This window comes from Polypterus senegalus, chromosome 10, assembly GCF_016835505.1.
Source record: "Polypterus senegalus isolate Bchr_013 chromosome 10, ASM1683550v1, whole genome shotgun sequence".
Taxonomy (NCBI): domain Eukaryota; kingdom Metazoa; phylum Chordata; class Cladistia; order Polypteriformes; family Polypteridae; genus Polypterus; species Polypterus senegalus.
Genome location: NC_053163.1, coordinates 125,994,226 through 126,006,638, shown reverse-complemented (window position 1 = coordinate 126,006,638; position 12,413 = coordinate 125,994,226). Strand labels below are relative to the sequence as shown.

The 12,413-nt window shown below is 43.1% G+C and overlaps 1 protein-coding gene across 3 annotated transcripts in view; it reads right to left on the bottom strand.

The window, feature by feature from the left end:
- Positions 1 to 12,413, bottom strand: part of LOC120537532 (mitochondrial ornithine transporter 1-like) — a 60,308-nt gene that overhangs the window by 15,962 nt on the left and 31,933 nt on the right. For all 3 annotated transcript variants that reach the window (XM_039766543.1, XM_039766544.1, XM_039766542.1), the window contains exon 3: positions 1,750 to 2,008. In XM_039766543.1, the coding sequence (XP_039622477.1) occupies positions 1,750 to 2,008 (259 nt within the window). The remainder of the gene's footprint in view (positions 1 to 1,749; positions 2,009 to 12,413) is intronic.

Below are 12,413 nucleotides of genomic sequence, written 5' to 3'. Positions count from 1 at the left end.
TTCCAGAAGGACAACCATCTCTGCAGCAATCCACCAATCAGGCCTGTATGGTAGAGTGGCCAGACGGAGGCCCTCCTTAGTAAAAGGCACATGGCAGCCCGCCTGGAGTTTGCCAAAAGGCACCTGAAGGATTCTCAGACCATGAGAAACAAAATTCTCTGGTCTGATGAGACAAAGATTGAACTCTTTGGTGTGAATGCCAGGCGTCACGTTTGGAGGAAACCAGGCACCGCTCATCACCAGGCCAATACCATCCCTACACTGAAGCATGGTGGTGGCAGCATCATTCTGTTGGGATGTTTTCCAGCAGCAGGAACTGGGAGACTAGTCCGGATTAAGGGAAAGATGACTGCAGCAATGTACAGAGACATCCTGGATGAAAACCTGCTCCAGAGCGCTCTTGACCTCAGACTGGGGCGACGGTTAATTTTTCAGCAGGACAACGACCCTAAGCACACAGCCAAGATATCAGAGGAGTGGCTTCAGGACAACTCTGTGAATGTCCTTGAGTGGCCCAGCCAGAGCCCAGACTTGAATCCGATTGAACATCTCTGGAGAGATCTTAAAATGGCTGTGCACCGACGCTTCCCATCCATCCTGATGGAGCTTGAGAGGTGATGCAAAGAGGAACGGGCGAAACTGGCCAAGGATAGGTGTGCCAAGCTTGTGGCATCATATTCAAAAAGACTTGAGGCTGTAATTGCTGCCAACGGTGCATCAACAAAGTATTGAGCAAAGGCTGTGAATACTTATGTACATGTGATTTCTCAGTTTTTTTATTTATAATAAATTTGTAAAAAACCTCAAGTAAACTTTTTTCCCTTTGTCATTATGAGGTGTTGTGTGTAGAATTCTGATGAAAAAAATGAATTTAATCCATTTTGGAATAAGGCTGTAACATAACAAAATGTGGAAAAAGTGATGTGCTGTGAATACTTTCCGGATGCACTGTACATATTCTGAAGTATTTGGCGTTAGGTGTGCGCCATTATGGGCTTAACTGAAATTAAGAGTTGTAAGATCTGGGTGGATGTCACCCTCTGGACAGAACACACACCCTCATCCCAAAGACCTGCATGATGGCTTAATCAGTAACCCTAAAGTGTCCGTGTAACAGGCTGGTGTCCCATCTATCTCTATTACATTCCTACTCAATATGAACTCAATGTGCATTGCACTAAGCAGGCCTGGATAAATGAATGCATGAATGTCCGTTGTACTGTAGATTGATATATCTACATCATCTCAGGAAGCTGAAGCCGATTTCTGTAAGTTGAATGCAAGGGCAGGGATCAACCGGACTTGAAATATACTGTAAGCTAGGTCTATTTACAGCCAGTCAAACTAACATGCATACTTTTTTTGGGTGTGGAAGAATCTTCTACAGAGATTTGAAACTCAATGTCCATTTTGCAAACCTGCATTTTCCTCTACAACAATAATTTGGGTTGGATGGCAGTCCATTATAGATCATACCCACATCACAGCACTTGACAGGGCACTGAAGTCCCCCTGAGGAACCCATTTGTAACCTCAAAACACAGGAAGCACCCCAGTTTAGCTTTAAATTACATGAAGCGACAAAAATAAATCTCACATATAGAGGCACAAGCACACCAAGAAGTCCTGATTGACCTTTATACACCTCTTTACATTCTTGTACAGTATGTTACACTCATTTACTTTTCCTTTTCGTGATAACCTCTTTTTAAAGGGTCTTCTCAAAACGAGCTCCATCATCCTCCTTACCTGAGTTCCGATGTGCTCTCCAAACCGAAGAGGCGCCGAGTGAACTGTTGACAAAAGCCATAGCAAGCAAAGAGAATGGCATTCTCAGCAACATTAGCTAAAAGGGCGGGCATTGTTCCTTTAAACAGCCCATTCAGTCCATCATGTCTGTAGGTCTTCACGGAACAATCCAGAAAGCCTCTATACATAGTGGGAAAGGTCTGCATTTTCACCTTCACTGTATCAAATGGCTGTCCACTTACAACACAAGCAACACCACCTACAGAGGGAGCGAAAAATAAATACAAATCATTGTAAAGATACTACTGACGGAGAATTGTAGTTTTTTGCATTTATGGCAATGTTCTGGTTTAACAAATTTGTGTACTTTAAGATTCACAGATTTGGGGACAACATGAGGGTTACTGTCCACAGGGTGGCGCACTAATACAAGCCTTTAGGGAACAAGACTGGAAAAAAATTCCTAAAGCAAAAACGACTCCCTGTGACCGTGAAATGAATCAAGAGGTACCTGGAAAAGCACAGAGAGCACAGAACCCAACCCAAAAACATTTAGAAATAACTTTTGTACAGTTAAATGACCTGCCTCTAGAGCACATCTGCTGCATTTTCTCTGGAATACCAAACCATGCTGCATAGCAGTACATTCCTAGTACACAATTCAGAAACACAACCATCGTTTATCCAGTTTAATGCCACCTACTCTGTAGAACTCCCTCCTAGATCAATCTGTAATTCTCTACCTAAATCCCCAAATTCTGACTCAACTGCAGCTTAAATGACAGTTTATGACTTTTTAACTGCTGTCCCTTAAATTTGAAGGATGTTGCCAGGCTCAACTGTTTGAAGCAATCTCAGTGTGCCAGTCTTGATTACTACCCTTAGCCAATTGATTTTTCTTGGGTCACTGCTGTGCATCATGGCGTTGCAATATACCCTTCTTTGCAGTGGTCTTCGATTTGAATTGCACAGGACAGGTATATTTTCAAGCTCTTTGTCTTTTCTGTGCATTCTTTAAATTGGACTCCCCCGAGTTCCCTTTATATCACAGTTGTGCTTAATGTGTAAAACACCTTCTGATAGTGTAAGCTCCTAATGTTAATTATGGAGGAAAAAAAAAAAAAACGCTGAATGATTGATCCACACTCCAATGTGTAGGGCACACTGCCAGGCCTACTCCCTGCACATTTGATGGCAGTTTTCCCCCATTCCACCCAGCTTTACATGTAAAGACCCTCCTTGCTACCGTCTCTGGCCCTTACATCACTGGGACTGCCCTCAGATGGTTTGAGTCCTACAGTTTTGTGCACAACTTACAATGTGTCCTTGTGATGGCAGATGTCAAGGGGGCACCAGGCAAGCACAGGGGTGCCCTAAAGATGGATTGGTGCCGGACCCTCTCCTCTTCTCTCCATACACCTCTTCACTTGGCCCCCTTGTTACATGGTTTCTCATATCAGTGCTATACCAATGATACTCTGCAGTACCTGTGATCCCCTCCAGATGACCACAATCTCTCAGTTAGAATCTCTGCATGTCTCACTGTTATTGCAACCTGGATAAGTCTGTATGCAGCCTTGGGCAGGTGAGCGATGAACAGATGTCCTTCACTACCCATGTTGCAACAGTCTCTCAGTCTTGTAGATTCACTCTATACATCATCTGATCATCTGCAAGATCAGACCAAATCTGGCAGAGTGTGCAGCACAACTCCTGGTCTAGGCTTTGGTTTGGTCATGTCAGGAAAACTAACTCTCTGCTGGCATGAGTACCGACATGTGTCACCAAGTCACTGTAGAGGATTCAAAATGCAGCAGCATGTCTCGTATTCGACCAACACAAGCAGACACAAATCAACCTTATCAGATCACTACATTGGCTCCCTGGAGTGGCTCATGAAAACTACAAATACACAATGCTTGCATGCAGAAGAATCAATGAGTCCATACCCACATGTATCAGGCGAGACTTCAGTAGTCCAATGCTACTTCTCATCCACTATGTACTCTTGTATTTAATGATATAATTGGTTTGCCACTAAATTGCTAACAGAATAAGTTACAAGTGAAAATTAACTGTACAGAAAACTGAATAAAGATTACTACAATAAGAATTCAATCTCTCTGGTTAATTCTAGCCAGAAGTCTCCTTCAATACCAGCTTTGCATTTCCCAACAGGCCAGCGTTTGCTCCTCAAATAATCAAACTGGGTGACGGCCATTGGTAAAGAGCAACTTTCAACTGCTATCACCTTCTTTCTGCACTCAAGTGTGAATTTGACTTGGGCTACACCCATGATTATTTCACCTGTGGTTGTTCTTTAATGTGAACCAATGCCCGAATGGCAGACCCCTTTGTTAAAAGCCGTGGGCTTTCTTGGGACTTTGCTGCATTTATTTCACTTCTGTCTAAAGATAACCTTTGGGCCCAGACACCGAGGAGCATCTTCATAGCAGGATATACAAAAATAACACCATAGGCAGAAAGTATAGAACGGACTCGCTCCTCAGCAGACCGTGTTCCTTTAATAATTTTTCTACAACTATGTGATAGCCAGTGTGATTTCCAGTTCGGGAGAGACCCACCAAATTGCCAAACTGATTAAGGCAGCAGGCTCAGTTATGTGTCACATCCTCTATCTGCCACACTAACACGGAGGACGTTCAACCAATGAATTATTCAGCTGACGTGTGTGAAGAAACACTATGGGGGCTCCTTTATACCAACAGCAATATGCCTGCATAGCGCCTCATTTTAACAGCTCTCTTATTATCCAAGCCTGACATTCTCATCTCTTTTCACAATTCTTCATGCGTTTGACTGGGTTGTAGCTGCTGTTTGTTACAATATTTTTTGAGCTTCTGTCCCCTTCGGACAAATAAAGTACTCTCTGTCTTTCACATAACTGATCCTGGTCCTAGAAGGAAGAAGGATTTATGCGAGATATGAATGTTGCTTAACATAAAGGCCAAATTGTTGCAATTATAGTCTCACATATGGAACTTTGAGGCGAATAAGAAAACACCTGTCATGAGGGAACCAGGCTGAATTTGTTCTATGTCAAGTTTGGCAAAATTTGGGAAAGGTTCAGGAATTTCACTAAACTTGACAAAATGCATTGAAGACAGTAGAGAAGAAAAAACTGCATTAATTTTGAGTGGACTGTAATAGTGCAATGAGCTTTTAAGTGTCCCTAACAGTTAGGGAAGCATCCTCCATCTACACTAGACCATTGTGGCCATAAATGTGACCTGAGCTGTGAGGCAGCAGTACTAACCACTGTACTTCCTTGAGATTTAAGTAACTGAATTAAATATATGAACAGTGACATTTCTTGCAAACAGTGGCAACAAGAGGGAGAAGCGTGAATTTACTGAGCTTTATCTCCCACCGATACACCTAACATAACAGTGAAAAAATGTAATATCAAAACAGTAAAAGGCATTGCAAACAGGAACAGGAAGCATGAATACACCAAGGCCTGGCCACCACAAGCCCAGTTCGCATAACAGTGACAGAAAACCAGATGGGAGAGCAAAAGACAAGGGACCCATCAAGCCCCTGCAATCAGAAGTACAGGGCTGGAAATCTCCACTGATCCGCCACCTCCATTTTTAGGGATGTCAGTCTGACAGACAGTCCCCACCTGAAACACTACCAGCCTCTTTAGTAAGTGTGCTGGAAGCCAAACAGCATAGCATTTACAGAACATACGGAGCAAGCTTGTGACCCAGAACTCCATATTCATCAGTGTGCATAGACTCAAGTGTGCCAATGCACCTCAGGTGGTCTCTTCAGTGTGCATTTCAGCCACTGGTGGTGACTGCTGCTGCCAACACCCTGTGTCTCAAAACACAGAGGAGCTATATAAGAAAGGGCAGAGCTGGTTCTTCTTCCTTAGGAGACGGCACTCCTTTAGTGTGGGAAGTGACATCCTCCACATCTCTGTGATGGCCAGGGTGATGTTAGCAGCCCAACACACAATGGTGTAGGAACATCACTTCAAGGAAGGCCCACTGAATCAACACTAATTCATGCTTTCTGCAGGTTATGGGACACACTCTGGACCCCCGGAGGTCACAGAAAAGGAAAGAATTAACAAAACTGAGTGCCATTATGAACAATGCTACATATTTGACACATTGGGGACATTCAGACGAGGTGTGTCAAGAAACACAACGGGGGGCCTCCTTCATACCAACAGCAACATACAGTGGGATACAAAAGTTTGGGAAACCTTGTTAATAGTCATTATTTTCCTGTATAAATCGTTGGTTGTTACGATAAAAAATGTCAGTTAAATATATCATATAGGAGACACACACAGTGATATTTGAGAAGTGAAATGAAGTTTATTGGATTTACAGAAAGTGTGCAATAATTGTTCAAACAAAATCAGGCAGGTGCATAAATTTGGGCACCACAAAAAAAGAAATGAAATCAATATTTAGTAGATCCGCCTTTTGCAGAAATTACAGCCTCTAAACGCTTCCTGTAGGTTCCAATGAGAGTCTGGATTGTGGTTGAAGGTATTTTGGACCATTCCTCTTTACAAAACATCTCTAGTTCATTCAGGTTTGATGGCTTTCGCATGGACAGCTCTCTTTAACTCACACCACAGATTTTCAATTATATTCAGGTCTGGTGACTGAGATGGCCATTCCAGAACATTGTACTTGTTCCTCTGCATGAATGCCTTAGTGGATTTTGAGCAGTGTTTCGGGTCGTTGTCTTGTTGAAAGATCCAGCCCCGGCGCAGCTTCAGCTTTGTCACTGATTCCTGGACATTGGTCTCCAGAATCTGCTGATACTGAGTGGAATCCATGCGTCCCTCAACTTTGACAAGATTCCCAGTCCCTGCACTGGCCACACAGCCCCACAGCATGATGGAACCACCACCATATTTTACTGTAGGTAGCAGGTGTTTTTCTTGGAATGCTGTGTTCTTTTTCCTCCATGCATAACACCCTTGTTATGCCCAAATAACTCAATTTTAGTTTCATCAGTCCACAGCACCTTATTCCAAAATGAAGCTGGCTTGTCCAAATGTGCTTGAGCATACCTCAAGCGGCTCTGTTTGTGCTGTGGGCGGAGAAAAGGCTTCCTCTGCATCACTCTCGCATACAGCATCTCCTTGTGTAAAGTGCGCCGAATGGTTGAATGATGCACAGTGACTCCATCTGCTGCAAGATGATGTTGTAGGTCTTTGGTGCTGGTCTGTGGGTTGACTGACTGTTCTCACCATTCGTCGCTTCTGTCTATCCAAATCCTTCTTGGTCTGCCACTTCGAGCCTTAACTTGAACTGAGCCTGTGGTCTTCCATTTCCTCAATATGTTCCCAACTGTGGAAACAGGCAGCTTAAATCTCTGGGACAGCTTTCTGTATCCTTCCCCTAAACCGTGATGGTGAACAATCTTTGTCTTCGGGTCATTTGAGAGTTGTTTTGTGACCCCCATGTTGCTACTCTTCAGAGAAAATTAAAGGAGGAGGGAAACTTACAATTGACCCCCTTAAATACTCTTTCTCATTATAGGATTCACCTGTGTATGCAGGTCAGGGGTCACTGAGCTTACCAAGCCAATTTGAGTTCCAATAATTAGTTCTAAAAGTTTTGGAATCAATAAAATGACAACGGTGCCCAAATTTATGCACCTGCTTGATTTTGTTTGAACAATTATTGCATACTTTCTGTAAATCCAATAAACTTCATTTCACTTCTCAAATATCACTGTGTGCGTCTCCTATATGATATATTTAACTGACATTTTTTATTGTAACAACCAACAATTTATACAGGAAAATAATGATTATTAACAAGGTTGCCCAAACGTTTGCATCCCACTGTACCTGCATAATGCCTCACTGGTACTGGGGCTGCCTAGTTTCTCTTTTTTAAAATTTGTCTTTTTAGTCACTCTGGTGTACTTTCAGACGATCGACAGACAGACATCTATCTCTCTCTATGTATCTATAAATCTGAATATGAGCTTCTGTAAAAAGCCAGAATCCCCCTGGGGACAAATACATTTCTATTTATTGTCAAATACGTGTGCATGGGAGACAATTTATGGGCACAAATACTTATATTTTCCTGCCGGACCAGGGGTTGGTGCTGTCCTCTTACCTTTTCTCCTCCAGAACAACAGATGATATCTCAGCCTAATCACTCTTTCAGTCTTCAGAAGTCACCTTCCAATATTGTCACTCTCTCTTCCACACCTCAAGATCCCACCATACCCTGACGTCCTTTCTTTTTCCGGTTCCCAAGATTCCACCTTGCAGTCTACATCACTTCCTGTCTGTTATACATATATCAACCATGATGTAACCTTAGTCATTTCTGTCTAGAGCTCATATCTGTAAAGACATTCAGTTGCATTTTCTTCAGTATATGGAGTGGATCCCCAAACCTTTTTCGTTATCTCTGTGTTTAACTATTTGCCAATAGTAATGAGCTTGGGGGCTTCCTACAGAAAGCAAGTAGAAGTTTGGCTGCTGGAGAACCATGACAGAATAATTTACAAGTCAGAAGGTGAAGAGGAATTATGATGAGGAATCGAATAGAAGAAATGTTAAGGTTACAGGGACATACGTAAAGAAAGAAATAAGATACAGAGCAACACAGAGTATGCAAAATAAAAGTAATAACTGGGAAGACAGTGCCAGAGTGTGGAGAAAGCTGTCAAGTATACCTGGGGAAACAAATGGCAGTGGGGGGTCAGTGGCGAGGCCCATTAGAGGGCAGTGATTCTCAAGTTCAGTTCTGAAGGACCCCTGTGGCAGTGGGTTTTTATTCTGTCTGGTTTCATAAAGAGTGCATCTTTTTTTTTTTTTTTTTTTATTGATCTCATTCTTTCGTGACCTATCATTTTATTCTAACAAATTCTGAAACTTCTCTTTGCCAAAACATTAAATGCTTTAAGTTACCTTTACCAAGTGTTTTTTTTTTTTGGTATTCCTATATTGTTTGCTCCCTTAATTGTATCCAAATGCTGACAAGACTGAATGCTAAAGAGGAGCAATTACATCAGCACCGCATTCACTTGTGTGTTCATTGCTAACAAATGTCTCTTAATGAGAAGATAAGTGAAAATGACAGTGGAGTAATTGCCCTGCTTCACTGTTGTTTGCACCTGTGTCTGCGCTTCTCATTGTTAATCATCAGCATTTGGAAACAAATAAGGGTGCAAATTTCATAGAAAAGCATAAGAAAATGAAAAAAAAATCAAAGTCAAATCCACCTCTGAATGGCTGAAGAAAAACAAAATGAAGACTTGAGTGGCCTAGTCAAAGTCCTGACCTGAAGCCAATTGAGATTCTATGGCATGACCTTAAAAAGGCGGTTAATGCTAGAAAACCCTCAAATAAAGCTGAATTACAACAATTCTGCAAAGATGAGTGGGCCAAAATTCCTCCAGAGCGCTGTAAAAGACTCATTGCAAGTTATCGCAAACGCTTGATTGCAGTTATTGCTGCTAAGGGTGGCCCAACCAGTTATTAGGTTGGGGGGGCAATTACTTTTTCACACAGGGCCATGTAGGTTTGGATTTTTTCTCCCTAAATAATAAAAACCATCATTTAAAAACTGCATTTTGTGTTTACTTGTGTTCTATTTGACTAATGGTTAAATGTGTTTGATGATCAGAAACATTTTGTGTAACAAACATGCAAAAGAATAAGAAATCAGGAAGGGGGCAAATAGTTTTTCACACCACTGTAGCTTGATACATGCTACTGTTAGTACATTGAGCTCAATGGTTGCTTTGTGCAGTTGTTTTATGGACTGCAAAGAAATGATCATGTGTGATGTTTAATGCCTGCAGCCTACACAAACAGTGGCACAAATTTGTTCCTCGATCCCCAGAAGATTAGACTTCTGCATGCTCATCTGTATTAGGCAGCTTTCAAGCAGCAACAGCACTATTTATCATTGCCAGGAGTGTAAAATTTTTTTAGATGTGTCAACATACCTTTGTGCCTTTCTTGCTCTTTAGCTTTTTCTTGGATCTGGACTATGGAAGTAAGTTAGAATTTTTTGCTACACCACTGGCTTTCTTTGGGGGCATCTATGTTTCTTTTCCCACTTGGGTAGTGAGAACACACAGAGGCTGCAAAAGATGCAAAGGCGACATCCGACTTCCCAGTTGTGCCGTATGGAAGAGGGAGGGTAACAGTCACCGGACCAAAGGGAATAAGTTTTACTTTGGGTGAAAAAGGACAAGCAAGAGAATGCTTAGGGCTGTGAAGGTACAGGAGCAGTTAGGGGAGCCACATGTTCTTGACACTGATCTGAATTGGAAGTAGAAGAAGAAAGTCATGCTATGAAGACTTAAAACTATAAAGCTGGGCATAGAGTCCGAATGGGCCTTGTTCAAATCCTCCATTGTGGAAGCAGCTGCAATGAGCTGCAGCATGAAGGCCATAGGTGCTTCTCAAGGTGGCAACCCAAGGACCCAATGGTGGAAACCAGAGGTGAGGGGTGCCATCAGGCTGAAAAAGGAGGCCTTTCATGCATGGGTAGCATGGGAGACTCATGGAGCAACAAAGTACCACCTGAAGGTCAAAAGGGCTGCAGGCCTGGTGGTCAGGGAAGTGATAACCTGGGTGTGTGAAGAGTTCAGAGAGACCATGGGAAGTGACTATCAATCGGGTTCAAAGAGATTCAGGCAAACTATCAGGTAACACAGATAGGGAAGGCAGGGAGTCAACCGGGCTGTTCGGAGCAAGGTTGGAGAAATGCTGACTGGACTGAGGAGGTTGTCTGGCAGTGTAAGGAACACTGAGGAGCTCCTGAACCCAATGGACATGTCCTCTGTGGAGGAGGCAGAGTCAGAAGCTAACGGGGGGAAATCAATGACCATTTCCCTGATGGAGGTCACTGAGGTAGTTAAGTAACTCCACAGAGGCAAGTCCCCAGGAAGGCTTTGAATATTGTTGGACAGTCAAAGGTGACACACCTGAACAATGTTGCGTGGTCATCGGAAGCTGTGCCTCTGGAGTAGCAGACTGGGGCTGTGGTCCCCATTTTTAAAAGATGGGGACAGGAGAGTGTGCTCCATCACTCTCCTCAGCTTCCCTGGGAAGGCTTATGCCAGGGTACAAGAAAGGAGACTCTTCACGTTTGTGGAATCTCAGATCCAGGAGTAGCAATGAGGATTTTGTCCAGTCCATAGAACGGTGGACCAGCTCTTTACGCTCATAAGGATTCTTGAGGGTTATGGGAGTAGGCTCAATCGGTCTTCATGTCTTTTGTGAACTTATGGAAGGCATATGACCATGCTCATTGAGGGATACTATGGGGGTGCTAGGAGAATATGGGGTTCCACGGCCCCCAATAAGGGCTATTCAAGTCTTGTATAGTCACAGTGGGAGTTGTGTCGACTTAGAGAAATCTCAGCACCATTTAAAGTGGGTGTGTGACTCTGACAGGGCTATGTTTTGTCTCTTATCCCGTTTTTGGTTTTCATGGACAGGATCTCAAGGCTCAGTCGGGGAGCAGAGAGGAGCCCAGATTAGTGACCTTAGAATCTCACAAAGATGAAGTGGTCCTGTTGGCTTCACTGGGCTGTCAACTTCAGCACCTCCAAATCTGAGATCATGGTCCTCAGTAGGAAATAAATGGACTGTCCTATCCAAGTGGGAGGTGAGTTATTGTCTCAAGTGAAGGAGTTTAAATACCTCAGGTTCTTGTTGAAAAGTGAGGGGAAAAGGGGTGGTGAGATCGACAGACAAGGGTGGTTAATTCAGTCATGTGGTCGCCATACCAATCTGTAGTGGTGAAGGAGTGGAGTCAGAAGGTGAAGTTCTTGACTTACCAGTCAATCTATGCATCTACCCTCACCTATGGTCATGACCTTTGGGGAATGATGGAAAGAATGAGATTGCAGGTACAATGAACCTACTCCGCAGAGTGGCTGGGCTCTCCCTTAGAGGCAGGGTGAGAAGCATAGACATCTGGTAGAGGCTCGGAGTAGAGTTACTGACCCTCTGTATCAACTGGAGCCAATTGAGGTGGTTTGGGCATCTGATATGGATGCCCCCCTGTGGAGGTTTAACAGGTATTACCAGTTGGGATGAGACCCCGTGTAAGACCCAAGGGCTCATCTGGGTGGATTATATCTCCAGATGGCAAGGAAATGCCTTCAGATTCCACAGTATGAGTTGGCAAGTGTGGCTGAGGAAAAGGACATTTAGGCCTCATTGCTAAGGCTGTTGCTTCAGAGAAACAGTGAAAAATGAAGGAGTGTAAATTTGGGACATCATGAGCTCAAGGCTATACGGAAAGATCAACATCCACACTAATCTGTGTGTGCCACAAATAGGCATCTACACAGGACCAACTGCTCAAAGAAAGAGTTGGGTTTTTGGAAGATGAATGATTGTGTGTATGACATCTTCCAGCAGATCAAGAAGGCTTTTTCCATGTGAAGCTAGACAATAATTGCATATGAGAAAACAGATTATAAGAAGGGCCTTGAGATTTTAGGGAGACAAACAGAACACCCAGAAAAGGATATAGAGAAGAAAGAGGATTGTATAAGGAGCTATGGAGGTGGATTGGAAGGAGGACGTAACCATGACTAAATACTACAGAGGGTATTGAGTTCTTAAGATGATACTTCTTACTATTCCACAGAATCTGGGAAATCAAGGACCTGATTTA